Genomic DNA, 22,905 nt, shown 5'->3' on the forward strand with positions numbered 1-22,905 from the left:
TCAGCAACCTGTTGCTGTGAGTTCTCCTCCGGCTGGGACTCAACCTCCCTCTAAGTTGCCGGAGGAGAAGGAATCCTCTAGGGAAAGACAGAAGGAGAGGCACAGGGAGAGGCACCAGGCGAAACTTCCAGTTCGGCTCCTCCATCTAAGCGGCCTCCCTGTGCCTTCTAGCTTTCCTCCTCCTCGGCTCCACTCCCTTGGTTCTCTCCTGGACCCGAGGAGGAGGAGGCTTTCCAGGAGGTCTCTCTCTAGGTCGTGGCCTCCACTAGGTCAACATTTTCTATGAGTGAAGCTGATATGGACCGGATGATGAGGAAATTCATCCAGGCCCAAATGCAAATGGGAGTGCTCCTAGCCCCCATCCGGAGACCGACCCACCCCCCCCTTGGCTCCTTCTCCGACCCATACCACGGGTTCGGAGCTTTCGGCGCCGGGCAGATTTGGATCCGGGGTGGGTCGGATCCGATGGGTCGGCGCACCTCGGATCCGTCCCATCCCTTGAGTGCTTCGGTGCCGGACCCGACCTCGGAGCCGAGGCCGAGCCTCGGATCGAGGGAGCTGGTGTGTCTTCGGCTCCGTCCAGGTCGGAGCACACCGGCCTCGGATCCGACTCCGATCGTCGCCGGATCCGAGTGGGGTCGGCTCGGGGCTTAGAAGCTGGCTCCCCTCGGCTTTCGGCGTAGTGGAAAGGGCACTGTCGAGACATCCGGACCCCGGTCCCTGCCACGGCTCCATCCACTCCATTGCAGTTGGGCCAGGCCCCACCAGCCGGTCCCAGGGACAGCCCGCCTCGATGTCCCAAGTGGTTCCCTTGGAACATCCAACTGCTGAAGAGTACTCCTCGGACAGCCCCGATGAAGTACCTCGGCGTAAGTGCAAGAGGAGGCACATGGACTCCCCTGAGTCCGTCACTGAAGACACAGACTTGGATGAAGGGAAGGCTCCTAGGTCACCCCTGAGGGCGTCTCATTTGGAGACATCATGGAGATGTTAAGGATCGGGGGTGGTCTGCCCCAAGGCTTCTTGGACGAGTCTGTGTTCTTGGAGGCATTCGAGGCGGGCCCTTCTACCTCTTGGGTGTCCCTCCTGCTGACCCCTGGTGGATCTTATTTCCATCAGGGCGTGGAAGGATCCGGACACCATTGAGCCTATCCCTAAGCGCCCGGACCGCATTCTTTCCCCTCCGTCGGACCGCACCCACTGGAGTAAGGGTTCCCCAGCAGATGCCATGATGATGGCTGCAGCCACGAAGAGGGAATTGGCCCAGGAGAGTCCCTCTGTGCATCCTCCGGGCAAGGAGTCCCGTTCGATGGATCGCATTGGGAAGCGAGTTTTTAGTTCAGCAACCTTCTCCTTGAGAGCGCTGAACTACATGGCACATGTCATTAGGATGCAGCGGGATCTGATTAAAGAATACGCTGCATCTCCCCCGGAGTCCATCTCGAGTGAGGATAAACAGGTTTACTCCACCCGAATGGCCACTCTCAGATCAGTTTCCAATACATCTATGCGGCTACTTTCTCATGCTACTGAGGTAGCCGCTAGAGCCAGCGGAGCAGGCCTAGTCATGAGGCGACAGGCCTGGCTCCGCCATTGTGATTTTGCAGAGCCCTTCGATGGTTCTGCCTTGTTTGGCAAGACTGTTCGCGAGACATTAGTCCAGAGCGAAAAGGACGGAAGACGCTGTCTGCCGTGAGTCCGCTTCTCAGCTCCCCAGAGGTCCTTCTCTAAGAACCAAAAGGGACAGAAGAAGATGTGGTTCCGAAGTCGCAGCAGTCCCAACCTGCTCCGGACAACCAGTCCTTCCGTGGCAGAGGAGGACGGGAGGTCGTCGTGCTAGAGGCAGGGGGCTCCTGGCAACTTTGGGTCCAGAGAACCTTTCTCTGATAGACCCACGCAGCAGCCCTGAAGGGTTGCCCGGCTGTCCGTCTCTGGAGGCAGTGGGGGCGTTTCGAGGCACCTGACTTCTTGGGAGTCCATAACAACAGACAGTTGGGTGCTTGAGTCATATCCAGAGGATATTCAATTCCCCTATTCAAGGTTCCCAAATCTGCAGCCTCCGGATGTTCCACCCACCAAAGGGAGGCAGCTATCAAATCGAACAGCTGCTAGAAAAAGAGCCATCCAGCGTCCCCAGATCAAACCGGATTAGGGTTTTACTCCAGGTTCTTTTGGTGCCAAAGAAGACGGGGACTTAAGACCAATCTTAGGCGTTTCCCAGTTGAACCTGTCAGTAACCAAGCAAAAGTTCGGATGGTCACCCTGCAATCTATACTCCCCTCTTGAGGGAGAACGACTGGATGTGCTCCATAGACCTCAGGGCTACCACATTCGGATGGACAGGCGATCCAGGAGGTTTCTTCGCTTCGGCTGGGAGCCAGTCATTATCAGTTCAGGGTCCTCCCTTTGGTCTCACCTCAGCCCCAGGGTGTTTACCAAGGTGCTAGCGGTGGTAGCGGCCCACCTGAGGCTCCAGGGATTACAGGTCTTTCCGCACCTGGACGACTGGCTCCTGACGGCATCATCAAGGCATCTTCTGTGCTCAGCCAGGGATTACTTTCTTCAACTAGCACCAAGGCTGGGCATCACGATCAACTGGGAGAAATCTTTTCTGAACCCCACACAAGTTATAGATTTCATAGGAGGAAGACTAAACACCAGATCAATGTGAGCCTTCCTCAAGTGTCATGTGACAGCGATCCTGCAACCATCTCCAACTGCAGCTTCGGTCCTGAGGGCCCTAGGTTCTATGGCGGCAGCTATTCCGCTTCTCATTCATGCCCGACGCATGCGGGTTCTTCAATGGACCCTTCAAGTTCAGTGGTCCCTCTTTGTTCTTCTCTAACGCTCCGATTGCGGTTAGCAGAGCGTGCAGGGACTCCCTTCTTTGGTGGCTTCTTTCTCCGGAGCCCCTGGCAGGAGACCTTTTGCTGCATTTCCCGAGCCACAGTGACCACGGACGCTTCTTGCCTCGGGTGGGGGCATTCTGCGGAAAGATTGTCCAAGGCACGTGGAATCCCACAGAGACGTCATTGCATATAAATGTCCTGGAAATGAGGGCGGTGCTCCTAGCGTTGCAAGCACTTCACCACGTTCTTCCTTCAGGGACTATTGCGATTCAGACAGACAACATGTCGGTAGTCTGGTATATCAACAAACAGGGAGGAACCAGGTCTTACTTTGTCGAGAGGCCATGAGAGTCTGGGAATGGGCAATTTCCACCAAACGCTTTCTGGCAACGCACATTCCGGGAAAGTCCAACATCCTTGCGGACAAGCTCAGTCGCACCATCCTTTCCCACACGAGTGGTCTCTCAATCCTCAAGTAGCGAAGAAGATTTTTGCCGTTTGGGGCAACCCTGTATCTTTTTGCCTCTCCCTCAAGCGCCAAATGCGACAATTTCTTCGCTCTGCTTCCCCACCAGGGAGTTCCGAGAGATGCTCTGGTGCATGCTTGGCCTCGGTCTCCTTTATGCCTACCCTCCACTTCCTCTGATGCAGAGGCTTCTGCAGAAAGCCAACAGTTTGGGGAGCAGAATGATTCTCATTGCCCCATTCTGGCCTCGACAACCTTGGTTCCCATGGTCTCACAAAATCAATCCACCATGGATTCTGGATGGATCTCATCTCTCACCCTCTGGGAATGTCAGTTCCCAATCTGCGGACCCTGAAGTTGACAGCTTGGCTGCTCCAGTTCCATCCTTAATTAGGACTCGGTATCTCATCACGGTCAAGGCCATTTAATGGCAGCTCATAAACCTTCCACCAGGCAGGTTTATCGGAGTAAATGGAAGAGATTCTCTATATGGGCAGTACAGAGAACTTTGGATCCTTTTCGGCACCTATGTCAGCGGTGCTGGATTTTCTAACAGACCTCTTTCATCAAGGGGCTAGTTCTTCCACGATTAAGGTACAATTGGCAGCTATCTCGCATTATCACATTGGTCATGACACAGCTCCTTATGGCGAAATTATGCAAAACATTTCTCAAAGGAGTTTTTTTGTTGAGGCCTCCAGTCAAGGAGGTTGTTCCACCCTGGGACTTGTCTTTAGTCCTGCAGGCCCTTACTGCTCCTCCCTTCGAGCCTGCAGCTTCTACTGATTTAAAGTACCTTTCCTGGAAGACTGCCTTCCTGGTAGCTATCACTTCAGCCAGAAGAGTGTCTGAGCTTCAGGCTCTGTGCGTCAAACTGCCTTACCTTTCTTTCTTCCCTGATAGGGTGTGCCTCAGGACCAATCCTTTTTTTCTTCTGAAGGTCTCTTCTGAATCCAATATTAACCAGTCAATCAATTTACCTGTGTTTTTTCCCAAGTACTCAAACAAAGGAGAATACAAATTGCATTCCTTGGATGTTCATAGAGAATTACGTTTTTATATTAACAGAACAGCTGGCCACAGGAAATCAGATCAGCTGTCTAAATTTGCTCTGGGTAAAGCAGTATCTAAAGTCACATTATCTAAGTGGATTGCTAATTGTATTCTGCAGGCATATGACACTTCAGGCAGACCTGCTCCTCAGAGGGTTACGGCTCATTCTACTAGTGCAGTTTCCACGTCAGCCGCCTTTAGGTCCCGTGTATCATTGGATGATATCTGCAGCTACTTGGGCCTCGCCTCATACTTTTATTTCTCATTACAAGGTGGATGTTGTTTCTAGAGGAAGAGCATCCTTTGGCTCAGCGGTGCTCCGGAACATCCTTCCATGATGGCCGCCCAAGATTCAGGTAGCTAGGGACTCTGTCCCACAGGTTGCAGACGAATGAAGTCTGCCTGCTTCAGATTTAGAAGTTATGTACTCACCATAACGTTCCATCTGAGTAGGTGAGTTCATTATCCCCCTGACCTTTATAGAGTATTTATGCTGTTTTAGTGTACTGTTGTCAGTATTTGAGGCAAACTCAATCTGAGGTCAGTCAGGGCTTGGCAAGGGGTTATGGGTAAGAGGGAGGAGCTAGGAGCTCGGAGCCTAAGCTTTTGAATTGCCGGCTGGGATCCGATACCCACAGGTTGCATCCGAATGAAGTCACCTACTCAGATGGAACGTTATGGTGAGTACATAACTTCTAAATCTCTCCCATTACTGACCTTGTTCCTTAAAGATAACATTCTGTGTGTGGTATATGCAGCAGTTAAAACCTCACTTTCTTCTGACACACATTCACCATTTTACATGACCCACTATAGTGTAGAACATGTAGCGTAGCTAGGAAGGGGAAAGGAAGCAACTGTCCCAAGTGCAAAGTGTTAGAGGGTGTGATCTCGGAAGTCCTATTCTGATTCCTTCTGAGTGTTGTTGTTGTCTTTCGGCTTTTCCTGGTTAGAGGTCACCACAGCTGAACTCTGGTCCACTAATGACTGGCAGTAGATTTTGACTAACGCCGAGGTGTCAGCTCGACGTTCAACCTTCAACGAAGGCACGCCCATTTACGCATGTCTTTCGAACGCCCATCCAACCTCGGGGAGGACATGCAGACTCCACACAGAAGACACTCCCCGCACTCCAGCCAAGAATCGAACGGGAGAACCTCTTGCTGTGAGGCAACAATGCTACCACTGTACCACCGTGGATACTGTTGATTGCTTTTGAGTGTATACAGGCTTTTTAAAGTCAGTATTGCATTTGCAGTCAAACCTGAGTGCTGTAGTTCTCCCAGTGTGGTCTAATGTAATTAAACTGTAGTAATTGCTTGCTACAGTTTAAAAGAAAAAAAAATGTTTCTTTTTTCTGTGTGTGTAAATTGACACCTTAGCACTGTAGCTCTCTGTGCATTGTATAAACTGTAGCAACTATTTGACAAAGTTTCAAGAATAATTTTTTTTTTTTTTTTAAGTAAAATTTGAGGAAGGAGGGTTGAAGGCAGGGCACAACCACCTGACCTGACTGGCTACTGCGTTTCAGGAGCCCCAAGTACATGATTGCTGACTCTTGTTTTAAATACCAATGGCCTCTAGGCTAAGGAGTGTCAGGGGTGGGGATGCAGAAACAGAATGTGGTTGGCTGGTTGGCTCCTGTATCTGGTATCTGGTTACCATGCCTGCCATACCAGATCACAGACCTTGCTGGGAAGGCTGGGTGGCTGTATAAACATCAACCGCAGTCATAGAACCAAAGGATGTCCTTCCATATCAGTGTTGCATTATTCTTCACTTAAGGGGTATCCTGCCCAATGTCCAGCCAGTATACCAAAGCCTTCAGCTCTTGTAGGCACTGTACATCATGCATATGCTCCCCGTGCATGACATAGGGCATAAAGGTGATGTGCAGATGCTCAGAACTTATTTGCTGCCAGTCTGAACACCACTATCAAACTTCAGTCTGAATGCCCTTCTGCTGTGCTGATTATTAAGTTCTGTCTTCAGATAAGTGCCCCATTGGGGTTTCTTTTCTTACTGTTTATTATAGATTCATAGATTCATAGATTAGTACTAAGCTAACTGCCCTTGCGAGCCATTTTAAGCCTAGCCAATTATCCCTTGTGAGACTCAAACCTTGCACCTTGTGCTTGCAAGGCAAACACCTTAACCATTTGGCCACCCTCCCAACATTTTAATGTGTTCATGTCATCCAGAAAGGGAAGATGTCAGTGTGGGAGACAGATTCCCTATTAAGATAGTCACAACCAGTGTCTCTTTTGTTTGCGTGCTTCCTATGATCGTGCACAGTGTTCTGTTTACCAGGCATTTGTGCCTAAGACTATGTGTAGCTGCATCTCCTCTTTGTTCATATATTTGAAGAAGCAACATCTTAAGTTGTTGGCTCATAGTAGTATGGTGGAATTCTCCTGTCCCAAGAATCAGCTGACTGCCAAGAAAAATCTAAAAAGGACAAAAAAATCAGGGTAATTTCGGCTGCTGTCCAGACTCCCTTGGACGTCTCTCCAGAGGCTGGTGAAAGCTCTGAAGACTGTCTGCTTTGGATTCCTCTACTGCAACCCTATCGAAAGATGGCATGGATCTGGTTTCTCTCACTCCTTGAAGGCTTTTCAAAAGCCTGTACCTGACATTGAGGGGGAACTGAGGTTGATGATATCTGAAGGACCGAGGGAAATTCCTCATATTTTAGTGAGGGAGGAGAGTCGCATCAGATGTCTGACCCTCTGAGAGTGTTTCAAGCAGATGTTCCACAGAAAAAGGAACAAAAGAAAAAGCATATTTCCCCTGCTGTGAAGGATGCCCAACATGAATGGTAGGATTTCACTCAAGGTTTATTTAATGCTTTGATAGCCTTGAAGCCACCTCAAGGGGTCACTGTTTCTGCCCCTGCCCCCCCGTCTTCCACTTCAGTCAAGAAGCCTAGGGATTTGGTTTCCTCAGATGATGATTTGGACTCGGGAAGAATCCCTGGTTTATTCTTCCCAAACTCCTTCCCCCTCAGATTATGGTTCAGAGGAGGAGGAGGATTCCTTAAGTCCAGACGCTCCTTTGGAAGAGCTCTCCTTTTGGGATACCATTGCCCGCATGATGGACAATTTAAAATGGCATTATTCCCAAGTCTGTGATGTTCAGAAAAGGTATTATGAGCTCCTACAAATGGAGTCTCCCAGAACATCTGCTGTTCCTTTCTGTTCTGGTGGCCATTTTAAATACCTTTTTACAGCATCTGTAGCCCCTGACTCTGTCTCTGGCACCAAAAAGCCAAATAGGTTCTATAAGGTACCTTTCCATCTAGGCCCCCAGGATACATCCTCACTATTGCAAATCAAATACCAGTCCCACCTGTAAGTAATATTCCCTACTGAAAGCTGATTATTTCAGAATTTTCTTAAGCTCCATTGTATCCTCCTCCCTTGTAATTAACCTTTTAGTACTACAAATCTACCATTATTATCTTTTTCCTCTTCTATCACTATTGGAGCTTCTCTTACAATTAATATAAGTACTCCCTTTTTTCTTTTCCCAGATATTCCACTGAATAACCATCCTGAAATACCTTATTAAAATTCATATGCTTAGTTCTTTCCAAATGTGTCTCCTGTAGCATAGCAATTTGCATTCTGCAATTTAATGTAGTTCACTAATTTTTCTTGTTTATATCTATGAGACCATTCACATTTAAAGATAATATGGAAAGTGTCATGATAAGAAGTTATTATTCCCATCTGTTACATGTAATAGCTTTTTTAAATGTCCACTTTCAGCTTTTGTGTTACATGTATATACTAACGTTTGGCAGATTATCTTTTATGTAGTTGTTTCTTGTCATATCCTTTTGAACCTATGTCACATCTTAAAAGATTTTGTTTTAATGAAAACCCTCAAACAAAATAAAAACACACCCAGAATACCCTGGAACCAATTAACTTAATACTAACACACAATACTGTATACATCTTCAAATAATGAACTTTAACCCTTCTCGTAGGAGCAATTGTCCCAGGTTGACAGCCTCACTGACGGACTTGAATTAACTTACAATGAAAGTTATAGATGCTGTGACGCATGGTACACTGTCTGTTTTTGTATTATCTTTATTCCTTTCCCAGAAGTAGAAATCAGCTGGAATGCTTTCAGAAAACATTATGTCCAGACAATGAAAAAAGGAAGTATTCTGCTTTTATCACCCCATTATCAAATTGTCTCCATAGGAACATGAGAACCATATACAACATGTGTTATTAAATCAAGCCAAGAGCCTTAATTCAGTCATTCCATTATGTAAAAGTGAGAAAAAGCATATATGTTTTTCTTACATTATGCTTTTTTGTCCAGACTTTCTTCTCTTTTTATATTACACTGCCTACAATTTTTAAAACTGAACAAGAAGAAAGAAAGAAAGAATGAAAAAATAAGGCAACTTCTTTACTGTAGTATCCTTGTTGCACACAAAAATAACTGACAAAGCTTTAATTCATAGCATGTAGTATATGTCATGTATTATAAAAAATAGTGTTAAAAGCAAAATTTTGTTTTACTTACAGTTAACTCTTTACTGCCTCTTCCCCTTCTGCTAAATATTCTTCTAAACATTAATGACAAAAAGTAGGGCATGTGATTTGTAGTGTTGTGCAAGTTTATCAGTAAAAAAAGTGCAATATTTCCAAGTGTTCTTTTTCTGTTGTATTTTGCAAATGTAATTAATGCTTTGTAGTCTCATATTTATTCATCAGTTTCTGAGTTGCTGGTTTTCTTCCTGTTGCTCTCCATCTCCCAGATCCAGTCCGAGGTTCATTTCCAGTGTATTCCTGGTTCTTCTAGTCAACTCTTATACTTTTTTTCTGTCTCTCAAGCATTTTCCTTTGGAACATTGAAAATGGTTTCACTGGCATAGTCACTCTATCAGCTTTATTATCAGAGGAATAAGAAGCAGAGTCCTCTTCTGTTTGTTAGCTCAGTTTTTGCTGGACAAACTTGTATTTTCTCCTTAGCATGTTCTGCATCAAAAACTGACTTTGACCCGCCTGGAAAAAATATTCCGAAAATAGCTGGATACAACAACCTGAATCTCTCACCTGTTTCTCCACTTTCCCTGATTGCTGGAATAAATTTACTCCTCTTCTGCTCATGTACAGTGAGTTATCATTTTCCACAAACACACTGATTTCTTCCACTTTTAGTACTTTTTCCTTTTGCCACCATTTTGTCATAGTTAACTATTTCTGCTAGTAGGATAGCATCTTTACTATTAAATGTCTGGGCTGCTTTCTAATGGCCAGGTTTGGAGCATACACACAATGTGCCTGTTCAGTTAATAGTTCCTGTTGTGAAATATCATTCCAGTTGCTTATTTATGCTGTCATAAAATTAATACAGTCTGTTCCTTCCAGTTTCTCTGGTACAGAAAATCTCAGGTTTTCTCTACGTGCTTTGTCCTCTGATTGTACCATTCTTGAAAGATCTCTTGGACAGTCTTATACTCAGCCAGCCTTTTCTTCAATCAGCCTCGATTTTTGCAGTTTTATCAGCTCATCCAAATATATGTTTAAAGCTTCTTCTGTTTTTTCAGCCTTTTGTTATTTGAGTTGATGTACTCCTTCAGTGTTTTGTTTATTTTAATCAGCTCTGGGTACATTTGACTTATTTTTTCCTCTAGAGAACTGGAAGTCATGTCTTGCCCATGAACTGCTTTATGCATGCTGCAGGATTCTTCCCAGCCAGTGTTTTCTCCTCACCTTTTATGACTGATTTTTCTTTCACATTCTCTGAATTTATATATTTTCCTCATCATTAACTGTTGTTTGCTCATCTTTACCAAACTGCCTTATAAACTTCTATCTACCATGTCTCTGTATCCTTAAACAACCTTATGCTTATTTCATGACTGTCTGCTTCACCTCATCCTGTGCTGCCTCTTCTGTTTCTCAAAAGGCTATAAAATCCTTAAATTAGCTATTCTTATAATTCCTTCTTTTTGTATTGTACCTAGTTGAATCTACTTGTACTTGATGAAACGACCCGTACCACACCTATGGATACCTCTTCTGTGTACATGCATACTTCTCTGAATTATTTGTGATTCATGTATAATTTTCTGTTTTCTACTTTTAGCTAAAAATGTGTAAACTGTAAATAATCATTATAACTTTGTAATTATTTGTATTTTTTTTGTAATCTTTGCATTTTTTTGAAAATTCTATATATGGAGCTTTTCTCACTGGGCATCCTCTGAAAGTTGGAAGATACCCAGTTGTACTTATATCAACAAAAACAAATAAATAATAAATAGTTCTCATCACTGTCAGGCACTACAAAAATTAAACTTTCTAGACCTTCAAAGTACAATAATACTATCACAATTAAAGTTTGTGCAAGACACCCCAAATAAATCAACCAAATGACCAGCCCTAACAAATATTGTGCAAATATACGACCAAACTAGACCTTTAAAATCACTTAAAAACATCAAATATACACAAGTAAATCACTTAATAGATACAGAGACTCACTCTACTCCATCTCTGCATCAACATATGGAGAAGTGTACTCTTATAGATAGGAACAGAAACCACTGCCACAACATTCTTAACCAAACTAAAATAACATCTAGCAAAACATTGACACTGCACAAGCGTAACACTCTTACCAAGCTTTTGCTGATCAAACAAAAAGGATCACTATAGCCAAAACCTTATAACATCCGATGAATAATGTGCTTATAGAACATAACCCTTAACTCCATCTCACCACAGTCCTCATCTCAGAGTTCCGTCTAACCCACATTCACTTTTCACTCCTGTGTCACTCTGTAGTACATTTACTGTCATATAAAAAAAAATAACTCTTCTGCTTTTTACATACATCACTCTCTACCATTGCTATCAACTTCTTCCATCTATCACTGTAAGCACCTACTAACTACTACTACTACTATTGTTACTACTACTATCCTTTAAAACTCTTTCATCTAATTCTCCACAGACATTCTGTGCATCACTGTATATTATAGCTACTACCCTGTAAAACTCTACAACACTCACAGACTACATTATCTCTGAATACCATCACATCTGTCAGATTCCCTATCCCACTTACACACTTTTTATATAAAACGTACATAAGGTTTTATACCATTGCTGCTTTGAATTTTTATTTTGTTTTAAATATCTCATGTAGTATCCTGTTATCTTAATACCTTGTAATTTTTGTGCACTTTACTGCCATTGTACCATATACATATATGTTATCAGTAATACAGTACATTGAAATAAAATATATAGATATAGGTTTACTGTTGAAATCTGGAAAATACAGTCATCGGGCGAGTAAAATGTCGATCTGAAATGTGAAAACCATACAGTCGAATAGGCATAAATGTTGAAACTGAATGCACTGACATACCTAGTTTGATGTATTCGACATAGCATTAGGTGACGTCAGTCACCCAAGCTATGCAGCATAATGTACTGTTAGACTATCAAGTCAATGGCACAAGGGTTTTACTATTTTGCAGGGGGGGGGGCAAGCCCCCCACCTACACTCCCTGCAAATTATATATAACAACTCTGAGATTGCGCTATAGTGAGGAAATGAGGAAATTCCCTGTTCCTCACTGTACCATGATCTCCACTTACAATACCGAAGTCAGACTACTGAACTATACTGTACATTTGCTGTATTCACTGTAGTCTAGTTTGGCATTGTACCTCTTTGAAAAGTGCCTTTCGAACACATACCGTTCAAACACCGGCACTATGGGATTTCAATATTAAACCTAGACACACACACACACACACATATATATATATATATATATATATATATATATATATATATATATTTATTTATTTATGTATATTTATATATATATATATGTGTGTGTGTGTGTGTGTGTGTTAATAGCGTCTATATCACGTTATCGAAAGTTTATTTAATCGAATCAATAAAAGTCAAACTTTATTGATCGATTAAATAAAACATAGAATAACGTTAAAAAAAAACTAAATGGTGTAGGCAGGTGGGCAAGCCCCCCTGCACCCCCCACACCTCCCCTACTTAAATATACCAACTCCGAGACCGCACTACATTGAGGTAAACAGAAATCTCCCCTTATGGAGCTTTCCGTTTACTTGCACGATGTTCTTCACTTTCGATATTGTCGTACCCACAATATCCAACTCAATATTGTCAGCTTATGACAACGTGAAGTAGACCCTGTTAATATCGACAGCTCAAAATATTGGAAACCTTTTAATGCTGGCCCCCCCCCAGCTAATTATATATACCAATTCTATATATATATATATATATATATATATATATATATATATATATAGATGTATATGTATGTATGTATGTAGATATACTTTTCTCTGAGTCTTCACAAAAAGGGAGTATATAGTTTACAGGCACACACACACACACACACACACACACACACACACACACACATATATATATATATATATATATATATATATATATATATAAACCCTTATATGTTTGTTTTTCATATAACTGTACACATACATTTTTTTGCTGTTGCCATAACTGTACTTTTAGTATAATGTAAATACTGTACATTTGTTGCCATTGTCTTGTTAATCTTTTTACATATATTTACTTTTAGCTGCTACTAATGTTATAGTAATTTCAGTCTGACTATGGAGCATTTCTTCAACACCTAAACTGCCTTCTATAAATAAGTTCTGTCCAGTAGTGGCTGACAAGTAAAATAAATAAGTCTAGATTTCTGCATAAAATAATTTCCAGGTATTTACTTTAAAAGAAGCATCTGTTCAAGGGAAAAATCCCTTTCCTCCTGGAAACAGCATTTACATGGCAACACTTTCCACTGTAGCACCATTAGGGACTTTGCAGGAAGCAACAAGTGCAGTAAAGATCGTACACAACAATTCTCCTATCTGCTTTGTAAGTAGCTGTTACAACAATATAACCATTTCAAGGGATTTACTGCAGAGTTGTGATGAGAGCTGCTTCATTTGGGTACTTCTGCAGATTTCTATGAATCATCTATTTTCTAAAAGGGATAGATAGCATTGTATTTTATCAGATGCATGCCTGTGAGACATACTTAAAATAAACTAGCAGTAGTACAAAGCTGTGTTAAACTAAAATTCTAATTTTAATCAATGTTTTTGGTTTTGCTTTGTTTAAAGGCTTCAGAAATAGCTAATGAGACTGGAAACCGTGCGGCATCCTATCACCTAGCACGTCAGTACGAGAGTCAGGACGAGATCCAGCAGGCAGTCCATTTCTACACCAGAGCCCAAGCCTATAACAATGCTATCCGGCTCTGCAAGGTGAATATTTTTTGATTCCATCTTGAAAAACAATTTTATTAAAGTACCATATGCACATGGTCTTTTGGCACAAAATAAAGTGAACACTACCAGATGAATTCACCATAAATGTATGTGCCCAATGACTCAGCAGTTAAGATCTATGCATCTGGGATTCAGTCCTGATCCCTGATTAGTATCTGTGTGGAATTTTCATATTCTACTTGTATCTCTGAGTTTTCTGTGGGTACTATTTGTCTTCCTCCTCCCAAAAACGAGTCTGGTGACTGATTACTTTAAAGTGTTCATATATATTTATTTACTCTGGTCATGGCTGAAAACAGTCCAAGATGAATAAATTAAATTAAAATAATTCTGTATAGTATACAAGCATACACACACAAACATACAACAGTCATTTTGTCTTTTACTGCCTATCATGTCCTCTGTACAAAAACATCATTTTAGTATGTAACTGTAAAGATGTCTTTCCATTTCACTGTTGCAAAGGATGGCCTGATGTCTGGCCTGTATACGAAAGCCTTTATTTAGGTTGCTTTAAGATGTGCTGTATGTCACAAGTATGCTCCCCGCGTATAGTGTAGGACATAAAGGTGACGTCCGGACATACTATCCTCAGAACTTCCTTGCCACCAGTCCAAGCACCATATTTTCATCATCTATCTGAACTCCTGAGCCGCTACTTTTTCACAAAGCCATTTCAAATAAATGCCCCATCGGGGGTTTTGCTCTAATGTTTTTCTTTTTGATTGTTTGCTTCTGGGATTTCATGTCATCCAGAAAGATTAAATGCCAGTGTGGGAGACCGATTCCCCATAAAGACTGTCACAGGCATTGCTTGTTTTGCTTCGGTATTTCCCACTCCCATATGTCCTGTTCCAGTTGTCAGGCTTTCATCCCAAAGACAGTCCTTAGTCAGCTTTCTTCTTTGGCCTTGTGTTTAGAAAACCATTATCTTAAGCTTTTAGCGAAAGACACTATGGAGGGATCTTCCTGGTATGAGGGTTAGTCTTCTGTGAAGAAGAAGAAGGCCAAGAAGTCTAGGTCCAGTTTTCTGCTGTACCACCTCCACCAGACATTTTTTTCTGAGGCAAGTGAAAGCCCAGAGGATCACCATACTCCTCCATTGGATTCCTCTTGTGCGACCGTTTCAGAGGCTGGCATGGATCCAACCTTGCGCACGTCCCTGGAGGCTTTCCAGATGTTTGTTAAGGATGTTCAGGGGGGAAGTGTGGCTTATTATTACCAAAGGGCCTAGGGATGTTCCTCAAATTTTGATTAGAGAGGAAGTTCCAGCTATGATTGTGGAATGTCATCCGATGTCTGAACCTTCTATGTTTTACAGGGCAGGCACCCCTTTGAAAAAGAAACAAAAAAAGGCCATCAGAGTAAATGGCAGAATTTAATTCGGGGTTTGTTTAATACCCTTATGACTTTGAAGCCTCCTCAGGGAGTTTCTGTTTCTGTTCCACCTTGTTTCTCTACTCCTCTAAAAAAGCCTAGGGAACAGGATTCCTCTGAGGAAGAGGTGGATCCAAATGAGGAATCCCTTGCTTATTCATCCCAGATTCCTTCTCCTTTAGATTATGGTTCTGAGGAGGAGGAGTCCACTAGTCTTGACACTCCATTTGAGGAGATTTCCTTCAGGGACACAATTTCCAGGATGATGGAATTTTTTAAATGAGATTGTGCCCAGGTATATGAGATGCAGACGTAGTACTATGAACGTCTGTAAATGGACTGTCCTAGACCTCCTGCTGTCCCTCGTGTTTTGGCTGCTTTATTGGATGTCTTTTCTACTGGATCTCAGGCTCCAGATTCCCAGCCCCCCACTCCCAGAAAACCTGATAGGTTTAATATGGTTCCTGAAGATTGCAAATTCCCTATATAGATGTCCTTAAGCTGACCCCTCAGTGGTGTCTGTGGCATATGACAAGCCATCTCAGTTGTTGCCCTCTACAAAGCTTATTCCTTCAGGTAAAGACAGCATAACTTTGGAAAGGCTAGGCACGAAGGTTTATACTTCTGCTACCTTGGCTTTTAGAGCTGTCAGTTATGAGCCGAATATATCAAGATACATTTTGGCTCTTCTTTCTCAGTCCTGTCAGGTAATTTCTGACTCTGAAGGGAAGACTTCTGCTCTCTCCTCTTTGGGACCACTTCTTAGGTGGCTCGCCATTCTATTAAGTGCCATTATGATGCAGCAGATACTTCTTTCAGAGCTGCTACTTTTGATTCTGTGATGAGGATGTATTCCTGGCTTAGGCTTCAACCTTTGCCTGATGATATTAAGGCTAAGTTGATGGATGCTCCTCTGGATAACAAACACTTATTTGGTGCAGCTGCATCAGATTTGTTTAAGTCTGTCCAAGATAAGAGTATGACTTTTTCAGGAACTTAAACATGTTTTGTTTTTCCTGTGCCTGAGTTTCAAAAAAATTACCCTTATAAGCTGGCCTTTGTACATAGGCAGTCTCATCCTCGTCCCAAGGATAAGAAGGTGGGCAAAAGAGCTCCTCCTGCTAAAGTTACCCAGATTCCTGTGACCCATAAATCTCCCTTTTCCTGACAAACCAGGTGCTGTCTGACTATTCTGTTTTTCTCAGCCACATTCCTCTTTCCTTTCCAGTTTAGTTAAAGATTACTCAGGATTTCTGGGTCCTTTCCATTATCCACCTAAGTTATTACATGGTCTGGAAATCTCTTCCCCCTTTCAGGGACATTCCTCAGCCCTCTCAGGAACAGTTTGCCTTCTTTCAAAGAGTGCTTCAGGATCGTTTGACTCAGGGAACTGTTCAGGAGGTTATAGTTTATTAAAGGGTGAAGGAGTTTTACTCCAGAAGGGAAGTGGGCATTTGGAGACCCATTCTAGACCTCTCTCATTTAAACACCTTTCTGAAGGTCTCTTCCTTTTTGATGTTGTCCCTTCAGACTTTTTTCCCTCTGCTACTTCCTCAGGCTTTTCTAGCTTCTCTGGACCTCAAGGATGCTTATCTTCATATCCATATCCATCCCCTTTTCAGGAAGTTTTACGATTCTCTGTTGCTTCCTGGCATTTTCATTTTTCTACTTTGCTTTTTGGCCTTTCTACTGTCCCAAGGCTATTCCCCAAATGCCTCACTACTGAGATTGCTTTTTGCAGGCTAAAGGGATACAAGTCTTTCCCTACTTAGACAATCTCTTGCGTCAGGCCTCCTCTCCAGAGATTCTACTGCAGCATCTTCACTTTGCCATTTCCCTTTTGCAAAGCCTGGGGTTTGCTATAAATTTCCAATAGTCCTTTCTGACTCCTTCACAAGATCATGTATTTCTGGGGTACAGGATCCAGACTATTCCAGTGCTGGCATCCCTGTCTCCTTCCAAGGCCTTGACTCTCATTGCTTTCTTTATGTACCTTCTTCCTCTGGCCTTAATCACAGCAGTGGAGTTTCTGAGAGCTCTAGGTTTCATGGCCTCCACCATTCCTGTGCTCCCTTTTGCCAAGTTCCACATGAGGACATTTCACTGGTTTCTAAAGTCAGTTTGGCTTCATCATTCTTATCCCATGGACTTCTTAGTTCCTCTTCTTCCATGCCTTAAGCTGGAATTTCAGTGGTGGACTCAGCAGTTGACTGTCAATCTAGGGCTCCTTTTTCAACCCCCTCTTCCCTCTCAGGAGCTGTTCATAGATGCTTCAGACATGGAATGGGGTGCATCCTTTGACTCTGTAAAGGTGCAGGGCCCTTGGTTGCATCAGTAAGAAAAGACCACATCAGAGTTAAGGAGATGAGCACTTTTCTGCTAGCTCTTCAAGCTTTACACCCTGTATTCTCCCCAGAGCCTCTCAAGGTGTTTACAGACAATACCACAATGATGTGGGGATGAGATCTTAACCTCCTTTGCTGTTTGGCTGTTCTAGTATGGGAACTAGCTATCTAGTACAATGTGTCTCTTCAAGCAGTTTATATGCCGTCAGGTCAGAACATTATAGCAGACTGTCTGAGCAGGCCCATAATACAATCCCATGGGTGGATGCTTCACAGGGATGTGTTTCTGGACATTGTCCACCAGTGGGGTACTCCTCAAGTAGATCTATTTGTTTCTCCTCTGAACAGACAACTTCCTCTGTTTTGGACCAGAATCCCAGGTCCTCTTGTCTGGAAGCTGGACACCCTCTCTTTTTTTGGAAGGGAATGTTTCTTTATGCCTTTCTTCACCTTCCCCTTATTTCAAAAGTCCTGTTCAAAATACAACAGGATGCTCCCAAAATCATGCTGGTGATTCCCTTTTGGCCCAGACAGCATTGGTTCCCTCTTCTTCTGCATTTAGCCAAATGCAGTCATCACAAGTTAACACATAGTGTAGAACTACTCACACAAGACAAGACAAGGGATCTGTCATCCATCCTCACCTGTCCACTCTTCAATCGACACTGTGGGTGATAGGATTTTGATTTCATACAGACACCTTTTTTCTGAGGATGTACTTAGGGTCCTCCGGGAGGCCAGGAAGCCCACAACTAGGAAATCCTACTTTTCCAAATGGATCCACTTTCTGTGGATGTTTCTTTGGTTCTAGCATATCTGTGTCAGTTGCTCTATCCTGGGTTGGCTTATTCTTCTGTTAAGGCCCACTTGTCAGCTATCTCTGCTTGTGGGCCTTTATCATCTCCTTTAGCTTCTAGATTTAAAGCTAAACAGTTTCTTAAAGGTGTCCTCCATGTTAGACCTACCAGGAATCCTGCCCGTCTTCCCTAGGATCTTAATTTTGTTGTGGAAAAAATTGACCCAGGCTACTTTTGAGCCTGCAGCTTCAGCTTCCTTAAATCATTGTTTTTAGAAGACTGTACTTTTGTTGGCCCTTACTTTTGCCAGACAGGTGGTTGGGCTTCAAGCCCATATGGCTTGTCCTCCTTTTTTAGTTTTCCGTAAGGACAGGGTGTCCCTTTGTACTAATCCTTCTTTTATGCTCAAGATGGTGAATGAGTTGTCTCTTAATCAGTCAGTTCATTTGCCCACTTTTTTCCCCTTCTCTGCAATCTGCTAGTGAGAAAGTGGTGCACACCTTGGATGTGCATAGACAACTCAGATTTTATTTGAATAAGACTAAGACTTTTCTTAAATCTGATCAGCTCTTTGTTTCCTTTCATCCTAGTTCCTTAGGTTTGGCTGTTTTCAAGCAAACTATTTCTTCTTGGATTTCTAAAGCCATTTCTTTTTGTTATGCCTTCCATGGCAAGAGCCTTTTTTTCTTTTGTTAAATCTTATTCTGCTAGAGCGGTGGCTTCTTCTGGTGATTTTTCCAAGGGTTTGGATGCTAACTCTATTCTTGAGGCAGCTACTTGTACATCTGTACATAACATTTACCAAGCATTACAAGTTGGATGTGATTTCCAGAGCTATAGCTGGCATTTTAGAGACATTCTCCATGGGTTCCTGGAGAGCTCATCTGGTCCATCCTTCTCCCTCTTTTCTTCCTGAGCTTTGGCACTCTCCCTATTGTAAAGAATACTACAACAGTGAAATGGAAGGACATAGTACAGTTGTGTAAGATCTTACCATAATGGTAGATGTCCTTCTCTTCACTGTTGCAGTATTCACTCCCTCTTTCCTTCCCCCTGGTTCTTTTCTTTTCTAGTTGTACTGGTTATCTCATTTTTCCTTGGACTGGCATTCCTACTGAGGCTCTCACGTCTGAGGATAGTATGTCTGGATGTCACCTTTATGCCTGCTGCTGTATGCGGGCAGCATACGTGAGACATATGACATACCTTAAAGCAACCTGAAGGCTTTGATATACTGGCCAGATAGTGAGCTGCCCTTGACAGAGGATTCCTATAGTAGAGAATACTGCAGCAGTGAAGAGAAGGACATCTTCCATTATGGTAAGATCTTACACAACTGTACTTTCATCTGCATAAGGTAGGGCTTGTAAAGAGATCACTAGTAAGGTAATTTATTGTTGCATGCCATATGCATATACCATATACTGTTAATTTTGTATGTGCTTTCTAAACTTTTATCTCACGGTTTTGTAAAAAATATGGTATGCTTGTTTGTTGAATACAGGTGACTGCTATCATTCACAAACCTTGGATGTATTATTTAAAGCTTTGCTGTATTGCCCAGAGTTCTGAATTATCTAATTTCACATTACCTATACAACTTAATTTTCCCCATGACAAAAATAAGTAGGAAAGAGTATGTAGATATTATCTAGACTAGAGGGTTACATGTAGATGAAAGAACAACTGTAGTATATTGTTCAAGGCCTAATATTTTTGTATAGAGCTAGAGGAAAATTATAGAGTGTTGTGAATACCCTCAATGCTGCTGAAGGTATTTTAAGAGACAGTAACAAATACTATTATAACTTAAAATACTTCAAAGCTTTTATGTGATGAGTGTAATGCTGTACAGAACAAAGCTGTTTAGTTACCATAGATAGCTGGTGCACCAGGTAGAAGCTGCTTAGTTTTCAAACATGATGTGGAAGTTTTTAAGAGTGTCTAATAAGATTAAAGTACAAGTGTGTAATGCAGGTGAAGCAAAAACTTGCTGGACATGAAAGGGCATCCTTTGGTGAATGAGCATAATCTAGACATTGACTGTTGTTGTTTTTTTCATACATGCTTCTTTTCCATGATCACTACAGACCGCAGTGTCACATTAGGCATTCACATTCATGCCCTGTTTTCCAGTACATCCAAATGTGCATTTTCTTTTTATTATATTCACATGAAATTTCCCCAGCCTCTTTCAAGTCCCACTGATATGCCATCTTATCCATTCTGTTTCTCCAAAGAAGAAGAAGAAGAAATGGCAAACAAACATTTATTTGTCTGAACCCCACCTGTACCACCTGGCTGATTCTTCATCTTACCAAATTTGTTCAGCAAATTCAGTTTACTTATGGAACAGATGGATAACATAGCTCCAGCTGCAGTTACAATAAATTATGTTTATCATATTGATCACTGCTGCAGTAACCTTAGTTGTATGGGTTATATCTTGCCAAGGATATAACAGTTGACCAAATTCCAAAGTTTCATTGCACCTTCCATGCGCCCTAACTGTCAGGAAGCTTAGCATCTGATGTTTTTTTTTTTTGTCTGATTCAACATGTGAGACATGAGTATTACTTGGATAAACCTAAGAAAAGGTCTTCTGACCCCACAGCTGTTGCAGGCCCAGTGTCTAATGTTCTTAGCCTCCAAACTGCCTTACCAAGGACTTCTTTTACACCCATCAGCCCCAGGCTTCATTCACCAGTTCCAGAAAACTTACCTTTGAGGCCTGCTTCGATAGCCTCATCGAGACATGATCAATCCATTAAGAGCCTCACACAGTGCAATGTCAACCGAATGATAAGGAAGATTTTGAGGATTCTGATTCAGCTGGGGAATCTCCCAGCTTCATCCCCAAGGAAAGGACTGGGATCGGCCCCTTCCACCCCAGTTGTTCAGTTTCTTACCCCATCTCTTGTAGCCAGTGTATGTTGGATCCAGCCTTCCCACAGTACCAGCTTTGGAGTGGATAGCTCTGGAGTCTTTGGCTTCGACACCTTCCCTCACTCATTGACTCAGATGAACTTGGGTCAAGTAGAATCGTGAAGACAGAGCATCATTGTTGGAGCTCTGACAGTTGAGTCTAACCCAAGGTTTTTAGAGCTGTCCATACCTCTCGGGGATTTGGCACTGGATAGCTGGGTTCCAAGGTCCTCCTCTGAGCCTTCAGCCCTTGGAGTCAAGAGGACTTCTAATTCTGATAACCTAGGTAGCTCTTCTTTGGTTCCATTGGCTGAGTCAACTTTTGAGACTGTGGAAAGAGCCTTGGCTAGACTAAGATGCTCAGAGTTTGAATTCATCCAGACTCCCTTTGATGATGACTCCTACTTCTTCACATTCTGGTCGACAGGTTCAGACGGATCCCTTAGGCTTTGAGACTACTCGGCATTCAATTTCCATGTCTGATTCCGATGTGCCCCCATCAGGACTCCTAGGGCATATTCGCTGGAAAAGAACTTGTGAGAGGAATCATATTGACTCCTGTTCTGAGTCTGTCACAAAAGACACCAATTTAGATGTGTGAGAAGGTTCTCCAAGCCCCATCCCCCCAAGACTTCTCCTTTGGAGACATCTTCAAATTGATGAAACAGAGGGGGGGGTGCACTGAAAGTCCTGATGAGTTGGTGTTTCTTGAAGAATTTGGGTCCATCCCTGTAATCTTCTAGGTGGTCCCTCCTCCCAATGCCTTAGTTGACCTCATTACTCAAAAAGCCTGGCCGGAGCCTGATGTGGCAGAGCCCATTCCAAAGCGACTAGACTGATTTTTTGTTTTGCTGCCAAATAAAGAAAACATTGGGCTATCAGTCCCCCTGTACATGCCATGGTAGTAACAGCACCCACTAAAAAGGAACTGTCCAAAGAGAGTTCCTCTGTCCATCCCCTAACAGAGAGTCTAAGGCATTGGACAGACTGGGGAAATGGACATATGCTTCAACCACTTTTTCTCTTTGTGCACTGAAGTGCATGGCTCACCTGACACATTTTCAGAGGGTAATTATAAAATAAGGCGTACCAGGACAAATCCAAAAGTAATATAGTATGCAAAAGTCAAAGATGTCCAGTAGGCTGAAGTTGTACAAATATATAAATACTTTAATAAAATAACAAATAAAATCAGGTAAGTGCTTTGGCAATCTGTTTGCTTCTTCAAACCATAAAATGCACATTCAAACAAATCATTTAAAAACGACCATTTGGCCAGTCATAATTAAAATATTAGTCATGTGATATAATCAGTGATTCAGACCTCTTCTTTTTAAAGTTTTTGGTCTTACAGCAATTTAATACTAATATCAGAGAAGGTGATGTCAGTAATGAAACTGAATTTTTGGTGCTGGAATGGATCCTAGATTTTAGAGCAGATGTGTTTCCAGGACTAAACAGTGCTATCTTTTTAAAACCTGCTTTAAAAAGAAGAGGTCTGAATCATTGATTGTATCACATGACTAATATTTTCATTATGATTGGCCAAATGGTTGTTTTTAAATGGTTTGTTTGAATGTGTATTTTATGGTCTGAAGAAGCAAACACATTGCAGAAGCGCTTACCTGATTTTATTTATTTTATTAAAGTATTTATATATTTGTAGAACTTCAGCCTACTGGACATCTTTGACTTTTGCATACTATATTTCCAGAGGGATTTGATTAAGGAACTCTCAAA

At 42.5% G+C, this 22,905-nt stretch overlaps 1 protein-coding gene across 1 annotated transcript in view; it reads left to right on the forward strand.

Moving 5' to 3' along the window:
- IFT140 (intraflagellar transport 140) overlaps window positions 1-22,905 on the forward strand; it is a 3,212,973-nt gene that overhangs the window by 2,710,687 nt on the left and 479,381 nt on the right. Inside the window, exon 26 of the mRNA XM_044089294.1 lies at window positions 13,554-13,697. Within this exon, the coding sequence (XP_043945229.1) occupies window positions 13,554-13,697 (144 nt within the window). The remainder of the gene's footprint in view (window positions 1-13,553; window positions 13,698-22,905) is intronic.

This window comes from Protopterus annectens, chromosome 12.part0 (genome assembly GCF_019279795.1).
Source record: "Protopterus annectens isolate FY-2018-M chromosome 12.part0, PAN1.0, whole genome shotgun sequence".
NCBI lineage: Eukaryota > Metazoa > Chordata > Ceratodontiformes > Protopteridae > Protopterus > Protopterus annectens.